This window comes from Oncorhynchus kisutch, linkage group LG16 (genome assembly GCF_002021735.2).
Source record: "Oncorhynchus kisutch isolate 150728-3 linkage group LG16, Okis_V2, whole genome shotgun sequence".
Taxonomy (NCBI): domain Eukaryota; kingdom Metazoa; phylum Chordata; class Actinopteri; order Salmoniformes; family Salmonidae; genus Oncorhynchus; species Oncorhynchus kisutch.
The window spans coordinates 12,975,272-12,989,575 of NC_034189.2; the positions used below are offsets into that span (position 1 = coordinate 12,975,272).

The following is a 14,304-nucleotide window of genomic DNA, read 5'->3' on the forward strand; positions in this document are numbered from 1 at the left end:
TACCCCACGCACTTCTGTCTACCCTCTCTCTCTGTCTACCCCTATTTCTGTCTCTCCCTCTTTCTGCCTCTCCCTCTTCTCTCTCTATCTACCCCTCTCTCTCTATCTACCCCTCTCTCTCTGTCTACCCCTATTTCTGTCTCTCCTCTTTCTGCCTCTCCCTCACTTTCTCTCGCGCTCCCTCCCTCTCTCTCTGTCTCTCTCGCTCTCCCTCCCTCTCTCTCTCTGCCTCTCCCTCCCTCTCTCTCTCTCTCTCTGTCTCTCTCGCTCTAACCCCCTCTCTCTCTCGCCTCTCCCTCACTTTCTCTCACGCTCCCTCCCTCTCTCTCTGTCTCTCTCGATCTCTCTCTCCCACTCTCTGCCTCTCCCTCACTTTCTCTCACGCTCCCTCCCTCTCTCTCTGTCTCTCTCGCTCTCTCTCTCCCTCTCTCTGCTTCTCCCTCCCTCTCTCTCTGTCTCTCTCGCTCTCCCTCCCTCTCTCTCTCTGCCTCTCCCTCACTTTCTCTCACGCTCCCTCCCTCTCTCTCTGTCTCTCTCGCTCTCTCTCTCTCCCTCTCTCTGTCTCTCCCTTACTTTCTCTCTCTGTTCAGGCCTGTGGAGTAGACTTTGAGGTCAGAGCCTTCTGCGCTAAGACTGTAGACGAGAAGATACATAAAAGGTAAGATTGTAGACTGTAGACTGTAGACTGTAGAGGAGAAGATACATACAAGGTAAGACTGTAGACTGTAGAGGAGAAGATACATAAAAGGTAAGACTGTAGACTGTAGACTGTAGACTGTAGAGGAGAAGATACATAAAAGGTAAGACTGTAGTCTGTAGACTGTAGACTATAGACTGTAGACTGTAGTCTGTAGACTGTAGACTGTAGTCTGTAGACTGTAGACTGTAGAGGAGAAGATACATACAAGGTAAGACTGTAGACTGTAGACAGTAGACAGTAGACTGTAGTCTGTAGACTGTAGTCTGGAGACTGTAGACTGTAGAGGAGAAGATACATACAAGGTAAGACTGTAGACTGTAGACTGTAGACTGTAGTCTATAGACTGTAGACTGTAGCCAGTAGACTGTAGACTGTAGAGGAGAAGATACATAAAAGGTAAGACTGTAGACTATATACTGTAGACTGTAGACTGTAGACTGTAGAGGAGAAGATACATAAAAGGTAAGACTGTAGACTGTAGACTGTAGACTGTAGACTATAGACTATAGACTGTAGACTGTAGACTGTAGACTATATACTGTAGACTGTAGACTGTAGAGGAGAAGATACATAAAAGGTAAGACTGTAGACTGTAGACTATAGACTGTAGACTGTAGACTGTAGACTGTAGTCTGTAGACTGTAGACTGTAGACTGTAGTCTAAGCAGGCTATGTGGCCTTTCATTCAGTGACTCAGTGATTCAGTGTGGAGGGTTTGTTAAATGATGGTGTATGAACCAGGGTTGGGGGCTTAGATTGATTTAGATTTATCCACTTAGATTCCAGTCAATTCAGGAAGTACACTGAAATTCTAATTCTCTCTTCAATGTTTTTCAATTAGGAATAATTGGAATTTGAATTTGGTTTAGTTTCCGAATTGACGGGAATTGAAATGGAATTGACTCCCAACCCTGATATGTTGATAACCCTAGTGTGTGAGGGGTTTGTTTTATGGTTGTATGGTCTGTCATGTATTTTTCTCCTGTGTGTTAATACAGGAACTCAGTGCGTCTGGTGATCCGTAAGGTGCAGTACGCCCCAGAGAAGCCTGGTCCTCAGCCCATGGTGGAGACAACACGATCCTTCCTACTGTCAGATAGATCCCTACACCTAGAGGCCTCCCTGGATAAAGAGGTAGGATACACACACACACACACACACACGGCAACACTCATTACACCTAGAGGCCTCCCTGGATAAAGAGGTAGGGTACACACACACACACACACGGCAACACTTATTACAGCTAGAGGCCTCCCTGGATAAAGATGTAGGATACACACACACACGGCAACACTCATTACACCTAGAGGTCTCCCTGGATAAAGATGTAGGATACACACACACACACACACACACACACACACACACACACACACACACATGGCAACACTCATTACACCTAGAGGCCTCCCTGGATAAAGATGTAGGATACACACACACACACACACACACACACACACACACACACACACACGGCAACACTCTTTACACCTAGAGCTCACTGGACGAAATAGAGGTACACTCACACACACACACACACACACACACACACACACACACACACACACACACACACACACACACACACACACACACACATGAATTTGTAAAAAGCGTTCTACAAATAATATTTGATTGATTGGTTATAGCAGATGAAAAAAAGGGGGGGAATTTATGTTCTGTTGCTAGGCTACCTGCCGTCATATTCTATCTCTATCGCTCTCTATCTATAAAAATAGATATACAGTGCCTTGCGAAAGTATTCGGCCCCCTTGAACTTTGCGACCTTTTGCCACATTTCAGGCTTCAAACATAAAGATATAAAACTGTATTTTTTTGTGAAGAATCAACAACAAGTGGGACACAATCATGAAGTGGAACGACATTTATTGGATATTTCAAACTTTTTTAACAAATCAAAAACTGAAAAATTGGGCGTGCAAAATGATTCAGCCCCTTTACTTTCAGTGCAGCAAAGTTCAGTGAGGATCTCTGAATGATCCAATGTTGACCTAAATGACTAATGATGATAAATACAATCCACCTGTGTGTAATCAAGTCTCCGTATAAATGCACCTGCACTGTGATAGTCTCAGAGGTCCGTTAAAAGCGCAGAGAGCATCATGAAGAACAAGGAACACACCAGGCAGGTCCGAGATACTGTTGTGAAGAAGTTTAAAGCCGGATTTGGATACAAAAAGATTTCCCAAGCTTTAAACATCCCAGGGAGCACTGTGCAAGCGAAGTTATTGAAATGGAAGGAGTATCAGACCACTGCAAATCTACCAAGACCTGGCCGTCCCTCTAAACTTTCAGCTCATACAAGGAGAAGACTGATCAGAGATGCAGCCAAGAGGCCCATGATCACTCTGGATGAACTGCAGAGATAGAGAGAGATAGAAGAAGGTGCTCTGGTCAGATGAAACCAAAATTGAACTTTTTGGCAACAATGCAAAATGTTATGTTTGGTGTAAAAGCAACACAGCTCATCACCCTGAATACACCATCCACACTGTCAAACTTGGTGGTGGCAGCATCATGGTTTGGGCCTGCTTTTCTTCAGCAGGGACAGGGAAGATGGTTAAAATTGATGGGAAGATGGATGGAGCCAAATACAGGACCATTCTGGAAGAAAACCTGATGGAGTCTGCAAAAGACCTGAGACTGGGACGGAGATTTGTCTTCCAACAAGACAATGATCCAAAACATAAAGCAAAATCTACAATGGAATGGTTCAAAAATAAACATATCCAGGTGTTAGAATGGCCAAGTCAATGTCCAGACCTGAATCCAATCGAGAATCTGTGGAAAGAACTGAAAACTGCTGTTCACAAATGCTCTCCATCCAACCTCACTGAGCTCGAGCTGTTTTGCAAGGAGGAATGGGAAAAAATGTCAGTCTCTCGGTGTGCAAAACTGATAGAGACATACCCCAAGCGACTTACAGCTGTAATCGCAGCAAAAGGTGGCGCTACAAAGTATTAACTTAAGGGGGCTGAATAATTTTGCACGCCCAATTTTTCAGTTTTTGATTTGTTAAAAAAGTTTGAAATATCCAATAATGTCGTTCCACTTCATGATTGTGTCCCACTTGTTGTTGATTCTTCACAAAAAAATACAGTTTTATATCTTTATGTTTGAAGCCTGAAATGTGGCAAAAGGTCGCAAAGTTCAAGGGGGCCGAATACTTTCGCAAGGCACTGTATATTTAACCTTATTTAACTAGGCAAGTCAGTTGAGAACAAATTCTTATTTACAAGGCTACCTGCCACCTCTACACTCTAAGCACTAGGCTACCTACTGCCCCTACACTCTAACCACTAGGCTACCTGCCGCCCCTACACTCTAACCACTAGACTACCTGCCGCCCCTATACTCTAACCACTAGACTACCTGCCGCCCCTACACTCTAACCACTAGACTACCTGCCGCCCCTACACTCTAACCACTAGACTACCTGCCACCAAAGCTGACAGTCAGCGCTTTAACCGAATAGTCATTATATAATTTCAAATCCAAAGTTCTGCAGTACAGAGACAAAACAACAAACGTTGTCACTGTATATTGACCCCCAACCCCTCCCCTTTATCTCTCATTCTTGTTCTCTCTCTTTCATCCTCTCTTTCTGCCCCTCTCTTTCTCCCCCTCTCTTTCTGCCACTCTCTTTCTCCCCCTCTCTTTCTGCCCCTCTCTTTCTCCCCCTCTCTTTCTCCTCCCTCTCTCCCCCTCTCTTTCTCCCCCTCTCTTTCTCCCCTCTCTCTCCCCCTCTCTTTCTCCCCCTCTCTCTCCCCCTCTCTTTCTCCCCCTCTTTCTCCCCTCTCTTTCTCTCCCTCTCTCTCCCCTCTCTTTCTCCCCCTCTTTCTCCCCTCTCTTTCTCTCCCTCTCTCTCCCTCTCTTTCTGCCCCTCTCTTTCTCCCCCTCTCTTTCTCCCCCCTCTCTCCCCCTCTCTTTCTCCCCCTCTCTCTCCCCCTCTCTTTCTCCCCCTCTCTCTCCCCCTCTCTTTCTCCCCCTCTCTCTCCCCCTCTCTTTCTCCCCCTCTCTTTCTCTCCCCTCTCCTTCTCCCCCTCTCTTTCTCCCCCTCTCTCTCCCCTCTCTTTCTCCCCCTCTCTTTCTCTCCCTCTTTCTCCCCCTCTCTTTCTCTCCCTCTCTCTCAGCTCTACTACCATGGAGAACCTATCAGTGTGAATGTCCATGCGACCAACAACTCCACCAAAACAGTCAAGAGGTTGAAAATCTCAGGTAAGACACAGACCAGGGGAGAGAAAGAGACCAGGGGGTATGGTATCCTCAGACCAGGGGGTATGGTATCATCAGACCAGGGGGTATGTATCCTCAGACCAGGGGTATGGTATCATCAGACCAGGGGTATGGTATCCTCAGACCAGGGGGTATGGTATCCTCAGACCAGGGGGTATGGTATCCTCAGACCAGGGGGTATGGTATCATCAGACCAGGGGGTATGGTATCCTCAGACCAGGGGGTATGGTATCATCAGACCAGGGGGTATGGTATCATCAGACCAGGGGGTATGGTATCATCAGACCAGGGGGTATGGTATTATCAGACCAGGGGGTATGGTATCCTCAGACCAGGTGGTATGGTATCATCAGACCAGGGGGTATGGTATCCTCAGACCAGGTGGTATGGTATTATCAGACCAGGGGGTATGGTATCCTCAGACCAGGTGGTATGGTATTATCAGACCAGGGGGTATGGTATCCTCAGACCAGGTGGTATGGTATCATCAGACCAGGGGGTATGGTATCCTCAGACCAGGTGGTATGGTATCCTCAGACCAGGGGGTGTGGTATCCTCAGACCAGGGGGTATGGTATCCTCAGACCAGGTGGTATGGTATCCTCAGACCAGGTGGTATGGTATCCTCAGACCAGGGGGTATGGTATCATCAGACCAGGTGGTATGGTATCCTCAGACCAGGGGGTATGGTATCCTCAGACCAGGTGGTATGGTATCCTCAGACCAGGGGGTGTGGTATCCTCAGACCAGGGGGTATGGTATCCTCAGACCAGGTGGTATGGTATCCTCAGACCAGGTGGTATGGTATCCTCAGACCAGGGGGTATGGTATCATCAGACCAGGGGGTATGGTATCATCAGACCAGGGGGTATGGTATCATCAGACCAGGGGGTATGGTATCCTCAGACCAGGGGGTATGGTATCCTCAGACCAGGGGGTATGGTATTATCAGACCAGGGGGTATGGTATCCTCAGACCAGGGGGTATGGTATCCTCAGACCAGGGGGTATGGCGTTATTGGAAACTCACGCTGTTCTGCGGGCAGGGCTGACGGTTTTGGAGTACAGCAGAAAGGACTTTATGCAGGAGAATCAACGTAGCAGGATAGGATAATTAACGTAGCAGGATAGGATAATTAATATAGCAGGATAGGAGAACTAATGTAGCAGGATAGGAGAATTAACGTAGCAGGATAGGAGAATTAACGTATCAGGTTAGGAGAATTAACGTAGCAGAATAGGAGAATTAACGTAGCAGGTTAGGAGAATTAACGTAGCAGGATAGGAGAATTAACGTAGCAGGTTAGGAGAATTAACGTAGCAGGTTAGGAGAATTAACGTAGCAGGTTAGGAGAATTAACGTAGCAGGTTAGGAGAATTAACGTAGCAGGATAGGAGAATTAACGTAGCAGGTTAGGAGAATTAACGTAGCAGGTTAGGAGAATTAACGTAGCAGGTTAGGAGAATTAACGTAGCAGGATAGGAGAATTAACGTAGCAGGATAGGAGAATTAACGTAGCAGGTTAGGAGAATCAACGTAGCAGGTTAGGAGAATCAACTTAGCAGGTTAGGAGAAGGGTTAGGGTTAGCTAAAATGCTAAAATTGTCCCAGACTAGGGCTGTTACGTTGACCGTATTACTGCCACACCGGCAGTCACGAGTTATGACCGCAGTCAAATTCGGTGAGTCACGGTATCTATGCTTCTCCAAAACTGCCCTCTGATGGCCATTAGTTATCTACCAAATATGCTAACAGCTAATTACCAATGGCCTGGTAATAACAGCTAATTACTAATGTCCTGGTAATAACAGCTAATTACTAATGTCCTGGTAGTAACAGCTAATTACTAATGGCCTGGTAATAACAGCTAATTACTAATGGCCTGGTAATAACAGCTAATTACTAATGGCCTGGTAATAACAGCTAATTACTGATGTCCTGGTAATAACAGCTAATTATTAATGTATTGGTAATAACAGCTAATTACTAATGGCCTGGTAATAACAGCTAATTACTAATGGCCTGGTAATAACAGCTAATTACTAATGGCCTGGTAATAACAGCTAGTTACTAATGTCCTGGTAATAACAGCTAATTACTGATGGCCTGGTAATAACAGCTAATTACTAATGTCCTGGTAATAACAGCTAATTACTGATGTCCTGGTAATAACAGCTAATTACTGATGGCCTGGTAATAACAGCTAATTACTAATGTCCTGGTAATAACAGCTAATTACTAATGGCCTGGTAATAACAGCTAATTACTGATGGCCTGGTAATAACAGCTAATTACTAATGGCCTGGTAATAACAGCTAGTTACTAATGTCCTGGTAATAACAGCTAATTACCGATGGCCTGGTAATAACAGCTAATTACTAATGTCCTGGTAATAACAGCTAGTTACTAATGGCCCAGTAAATAGCACTCTATTGTCCATATAATCCACACGTGTCAAACTCATTAGACGGAGGGAAAGTGTCTGCGGGTGCTCCTCCCTTGTACTTGATTGATGAATTAAGGTTGCTAATTAGTAAGGAACTCCCCACACCTGGTCGTCTAGGTCTTAATTGAAAGGAAAAGCAAAAACCCATAACCCACAGACACTAGGCCCACACTAGGCCCTCACTAGGCCCACACTAGGCCCTCACTAGGCCCTCACTAGGCCCACACTAGGCCCTCACTAGGCCCACACTAGGTCCTCACTAGGCCCACACTAGGCCCTCACTAGACCCACACTAGGCCCTCACTTGGCCCACACTAGGCCCTCACTAGGCCCACACTAGGCCCTCACTAGGCCCACACTAGGCCCTCACTAGACCCACACTAGGCCCTCACTAGGCCCACACTAGGCCCTCACTAGGCCCACACTAGGCCCTCACTAGGCCCACACTAGACCCTCACTAGGCCCTCACTAGGCCCTCACTAGGCCCTCACTAGGCCCTCACTAGGCCCTCACTAGGCCCTCACTAGGCCCTCACTAGGCCCACACTAGGCCCTCACTAGGCCCACACTAGGCCCTCACTAGGCCCACACTAGGCCCTCACTAGGCCCTCCTAATATTCCTAATATTAAACACAATGCTTTGCGCATTCATTTTTTTGTGGACTTTTTCAAAATAAAAAATTCTAAAGGCACTTGCACATCTGAGCAAACGTTTTGCAGGTGCCTGGTAACAGTTGAACAAGATGAAGGGAAAAGGAAACCACACACTGCTCTTGACAGTATCACTGATTTTTAATAACCTTACGTATCGGCCTCACGGCCTTCGTCAGAGCATTTGTGAATTTTTTAAAATTAGCACCCTTATCTAGACCTAGCCACACCCACATCCGTTCCACGCATCGAAGGGAGTTGGAGGCAAAGGAAAAACAAATAAGTGTTACCAAATATAACAATATGCATTTCATAATTATTCGTATATTGAACACGTCTGAAAAACCACAATGAGGACATAGCAAGTTTTCATTAATCATTGGGTACATCGTAATCTTAAATAGGCACCTAATTCATGTTCAAATTCACAACATAACATACATAGTGTCACGCTCGTCGTAATGAGTAGACCAAGGCTCAGCGTGCGTAGAGTTGCACATATTTTTAATAAATCAAAACTCAAACAAAAACAATGAAGCACAAACGAAACGTGAAGCTACTGGTGTGCACACCGGCAACGAACTGAAGACAAGATCCCACAAACACAATGGGGAAAATGGGTGGTGGAGCACATAATAATGTCATTTATTTGGAACCGTTTTCCTGTGTGTGGGTGGCAGACTTCATCATGTTGTTGCACTGTGTCGTGGAAATGTCCTCTATTTACCAAATCATGAGAGCAAACCACGCACAAGTCAGAGTTAGTTATCAAAGTCCATCTTTCATTATATCAGCTCTATCACAACCCTGTGACTCTCAGATCAATTCAGTGTCTATCAATGAATTCCCTGAGAGTCCCTCACACATTTCAACTGAGATCCTTTATAGCAAAGACACATAGTGAGACAGCATAGGCATAATTTACCGTTCAGCTTTGTCTCCTAAACTATGCTCACTTCTCAAACTCAGAACCATAAACAAATCCTCCATATCAACAGCCATATATCAAATCCATCCTATCTTGACAAGATCACAGAGACACACTGACTGGCACAGAGACATTGTGGAGCCAAGAGATACACGCTTGACCTCTCCCCTCTCTGCGGCCCAAGCAACTTAGTCTTGACATAGAACAGATACTGCAACCCTGCCACAGTATTATACAAAAATAACATTCTGATGAGAAGTAACTTACAAACATATGATGAATATAAAACATCTTACCTATGTTACCAACTAATTCTGATTATTCCCCAACAACTGTGCGCCACCTCTGCATTTATAGCGACCAATCAGAAGAGGGCGTAAAAGAGCCTGCCTCGTTTTCTTTTGTGGCCGGCAGTTGGCATGAGCCAATTTATCGCGTAAATTGCGACCTCTATATACAATAAGTGGTGGATTTCTGAACATGCCAGTGTTTCTTGACAGCATCTCCCACTTTGAGTTCTTTAGCTTTAGCGGGTCCTTTTTGTAGCAGTTCATCTCGTGTGTTTTCCAATGCCAAATGAAGAGCTTCATCCACACATTGTGGTGAATAGCCTCTTCATAGAAACCTACTGTGCATCTCCGCTGCTGTTTCTAGACAGTCCTCTGTGGTGTGTCATATACGGCGCAGTCTGAGAAACTGGCTTCTTAGAAGTCCTCTTTTTAATGGCCCAGGGTGGAAGCTGTCCCCCTGTATTAGAGTATTTCTGTCTGTTTCGTTTCTGTACTGAGTGGTAAACGGGGTTCCATTTGATTTCTCAATCCACATATCGACGTAATGAACACGTTTAGTGTCACGTTCAACAGTGAATTTGAGATTGGGGTCAATGTCATTGAGTAGTGCCATAAAGTCTGACAACTCTTCTTCAGTTCCTTCCCATATGCAAAACATGTCGTCAATATATCAATACCACTTCAGGACTTTATTCAGAAATGCATTTTCGTTTTCATTATTAACAAAACGTTATTCAAAAAGACCCCCATAGAGGTTAGCAAAGCTATGAATGAATGTTTTGAATGAATGCTATGAATTAATGCTATGAATGAATGTTATGAATGAATGCTATGAATTAATGCTATGAATGAATGTTATGAATGAATGCTATGAATTAATGCTATGAATGAATGCTATGAATGAATGCTATGAATGTTTATTTTTTTGTGGGCTATTCTAAATCAAAAAGAATTCCACACATTTATGAGTAGGCTGTATGTAAAGACCAGATTAAATTGAGAATAGTCTGATGGGTGAGAATATTATCAAGTGCTTGTCAAATTGTGAATGAGAGACTGATGAGGTGTGTTTAGCCTGCACAAAAAAACAAACCGTGGCGAGTTTAACTCTGAAGTAAACCTACAGGAGGACCTGTTTCAAATGATCAATTTGTTAACTGCTCAACACAGAATAGCTGCATGTGCGAACTCCCTCTGAATCGTTTAGGAAAAAGACCCTTTCTATTTTATTCAGATATGTTCAATTGTATTCTTCATACTATAAAATAATGCCTTGGGAATTCTAAGCAAATCTTGTCTACTAAATGAACTAGTGTAGCCCACAGCCATATGTCATAGCCAGATCAGCCAGATAAGGACAACTCAGAGTATGCTATTTTGTTCTTCTGAAATAAGCGACAGTTTCTTCTTAAATGTAGATGTTCCAAAGGTCCGCACCAATGGCTTGTAGGCTTTGAAGCCCTGTGAGACCGGCAATGATTTGCATGACAATTACCGGCTGAGAAAAAAGTAAAATCCCCACAGCTCTGTCCCAGACGTGACTCCAACATATAGCCACAACCAGGCCTGCTCTCAGAACAGCCTTTGTTTCCAACAACGTGATTCTGCTCAGACCAGACGAGAGACAGATGGTTGGTATTGCAGTAGTACTTTATACACAGGTTTGTATGGGTATGCTTCCTGTCCCTCTCTCTCCTACAGCGTGTCTCCTATAGCATGTCTCCTACTGTGTGTCTCCTACAGCGTGTCTCCTACAGCGTGTCTCCTACTGTGTGTCTCCTACAGCGTGTCTCCTACAGCGTGTGTGTTTTCCTGCTGTGTTAACCCTCTCTCTCTCCTACAGCGTGTCTCCTACAGCGTGTCTCCTACAGCGTGTCTCCTACAGCGTGTGGGTTTTCCTGCTGTGTTAACCCTCTCTCTCTCCTACAGCGTGTCTCCTACAGCGTGTGTGTTTTCCTGCTGTGTTAACCCTCTCTCTCTCCTACAGCGTGTCTCCTACAGCATGTCTCCTACAGTGTGTCTCCTACAGTGTGTCTCCTAACCCTCTCTCTCCTACAGCGTGTCTCCTACTGTGTGTCTCCTACAGCGTGTCTCCTACAGCGTGTCTCCTACAGCGTGTCTCCTACAGCGTGTCTCCTACAGCGTGTGTGTTTTCCTGCTGTGTTAACCCTCTCTCTCTCCTACAGCGTGTCTCCTACAGCGTGTCTCCTACAGCGTGTCTCCTACAGCGTGTCTCCTACAGCGTGTCTCCTACAGTGTGTCTCCTACAGTGTGTCTCCTACAGCGTGTCTCCTACAGCGTGTCTCCTACAGTGTGTGTCCTACAGCGTGTCTCCTACAGTGTGTCTCCTACAGCGTGTCTCCTACAGCATGTGTGTTTTCCTGCTGTGTTAACCCTCTCTCTCTCCTACAGCGTGTCTCCTACAGCGTGTCTCCTACAGCGTGTCTCCTACAGCGTGTCTCCTACAGCGTGTGTGTTTTCCTGCTGTGTTAACCCTCTCTCTCTCCTACAGCGTGTCTCCTACAGCGTTTCTCCTACAGCGTGTCTCCTACAGCGTGTGTGTTTTCCTGCTGTGTTAACCCTCTCTCTCTCCTACAGCGTGACTCCTACAGCGTGTCTCCTACAGCGTGTCTCCTACAGCGTGTCTCCTACAGCGTGTGTGTTTTCCTGCTGTGTTAACCCTCTCTCTCTCCTACAGCGTGTCTCCTACAGCGTGTCTCCTACAGCGTGTGTGTTTTCCTGCTGTGTTAACCCTCTCTCTCTCCTACAGCGTGTCTCCTACAGCGTGTCTCCTACAGCGTGTCTCCTACAGCGTGTGTGTTTTCCTGCTGTGTTAACCCTCTCTCTCTCCTACAGCGTGTCTCCTACAGCGTTTCTCCTACAGCGTGTCTCCTACAGCGTGTCTCCTACAGCGTGTGTGTTTTCCTGCTGTGTTAACCCTCTCTCTCTCCTACAGCGTGTCTCCTACAGCGTGTCTCCTACAGCTTGTCTCCTACAGCGTGTCTCCTACAGCGTGTGTGTTTTCCTGCTGTGTTAACCCTCTCTCTCTCCTACAGCGTGTCTCCTACAGCGTGTCTCCTACAGCGTGTCTCCTACAGTGTGTGTGTTTTCCTACTGTGTTAACCCTCTCTCTCTCCTACAGCGTGTCTCCTACAACGTGTCTCCTACAGTGTGTGTGTTTTCCTACTGTGTTAACCCTCTCTCTCTCCTACAGCGTGTCTCCTACAGCGTGTCTCCTACAGCGTGTCTCCTACAGTGTGTGTGTTTTCCTACTGTGTTAACCCTCTCTCTCTCCTACAGCGTGTCTCCTACAGCGTGTCTCCTACAGTGTGTGTGTTTTCCTACTGTGTTAACCCTCTCTCTCTCCCCTGCTGCAGTTCGCCAGTATGCTGACATTTGTCTGTTCAGTACGGCTCAGTACAAGTGTCCTGTTGCACAGGAAGAGGCAGAGTGAGTCCCCTTCTCTCCATCCCTGTCCCCTTCTCTCCAAACCTCTCTCTCCATCCCTGTACCCTTCTCTCCAAACCTCTCTCTCCATCCCTGTCCCCTTCTCTCCATACCTGTCCCCTTCTTTCCAAACCTCTCTCTCCATCCCTGTCCCCTTCTCTCCAAACCTCTCTCTCCATCCCTGTACCCTTCTTTCCAAACCTCTCTCTCCATCCCTGTCCCCTTCTCTCCATACCTGTCCCCTTCTTTCCAAACCTCTCTCTCCATCCCTGTCCCCTTCTCTCCAAACCTCTCTCCCCATCCCTGTCCCCTTCTCTCCAAACCTCTCTCCATCCCTGTCCCCTTCTCTCCAAACCTCTCTCTCCACCCCTGTCCCCTTCTTTCCAAACCTCTCTCTCCATCCCTGTCCCCTTCTGTCCATCCCTGTCCCCTTCTCTCCAAACCTCTCTCTCCAACCCTGTCCCCTTCTCTCCTAACCTCTCTCTCCATCCCTGTACCCTTCTCTCCAAACCTCTCTCTCCATCCCTGTCTTCTTCTCTCCAAACCTCTCTCTCCATCCCTGTCTCCTTCTCATCCTCCTTCTCTTCTTCTTTGTCTCGTCTGTGAGAGAGAGAGAATAATGCAGGCAGATTGTGTGGCCAAACAGACACTCACTTTCAGTAGTGTTTTTAATAGTTTTGTTGTATTATTTCTGCATATCTTCTACCTCATATTGTATGGCCCTCTATGACATCACCCAACCCCCTTTCTGCTGGCACTGCCATGCCAGAATACCCCTCTCCTCCCCACCCCCCATCTACCCCTTCTCAACGGCCATAGATAACCTCATCTTATCCCGTCTAGTAACATCACAGCCCCTTGTCTCATTGTTTTGACATCTTAGTCAGTGTTTCCCCCCCTGTACTGTAGTTTTACAGGTGACTGATGTAGTTCTGCACAGATGTGACACCTACAAAAAGTCTGTGGGCCGTGCCTCCGACCGGTGAGTAGAGGAGGAGCGACTGGCTAGACTTTGACCCAAAATGGCCGCCCAAGACGTAACCCCCAGAGCTCCCAGACCCAGACCTCCCCACAACCCCAGTACCTGGCTTGATTTTTGGTCCACCAAAACTTTCCCTCATGGCCTAAATCGAGATGCCCGACCTCCCACTCTGATAACTATCCTCCTTGTCCCCTGTTATCCAGTCCTCCACAAGAAGCCACTGGCCCCAAAACCCAATATCCTTTCTCTCAAATGAAGAGGATTCTCTCCCAGTCTAGTCCCCTTCAATGCCCCTCTCCCTCCCTGTTCCAGCATCTCACAGATCCTTTCTTTTCCTCTCTTCTTTCCTTACTGCTTCCCCAGCGTTGTGGATTCCTATACAAGAGGAACTAGGAACCCATCACATATGAAATAAATAATCAATCATTTTCTCTCTCTCACCATCCTCCACAGTGACCAGGTGTCCCCCAGCAGTACATTCTGTAAGGTGTACACCCTGACTCCCACGCTCACCAACAACCGAGAAAAGAGAGGCCTGGCTCTGGATGGCAAGCTGAAGCACGAAGACACCAATCTGGCCTCCAGCACTATGTAAGACATTA

General features: G+C 46.4%; 1 protein-coding gene across 1 annotated transcript in view; it reads left to right on the forward strand.

Annotated features, from left to right (window-relative positions):
- LOC109882631 (beta-arrestin-2) overlaps positions 1-14,304 on the forward strand; it is a 90,740-nt gene that overhangs the window by 65,109 nt on the left and 11,327 nt on the right. Inside the window, exons 5-9 of the mRNA XM_031793075.1 lie at positions 525-658; positions 1,699-1,834; positions 4,858-4,942; positions 12,651-12,723; positions 14,156-14,293. Of these exons, the coding sequence (XP_031648935.1) occupies positions 525-658; positions 1,699-1,834; positions 4,858-4,942; positions 12,651-12,723; positions 14,156-14,293 (566 nt within the window). The remainder of the gene's footprint in view (positions 1-524; positions 659-1,698; positions 1,835-4,857; positions 4,943-12,650; positions 12,724-14,155; positions 14,294-14,304) is intronic.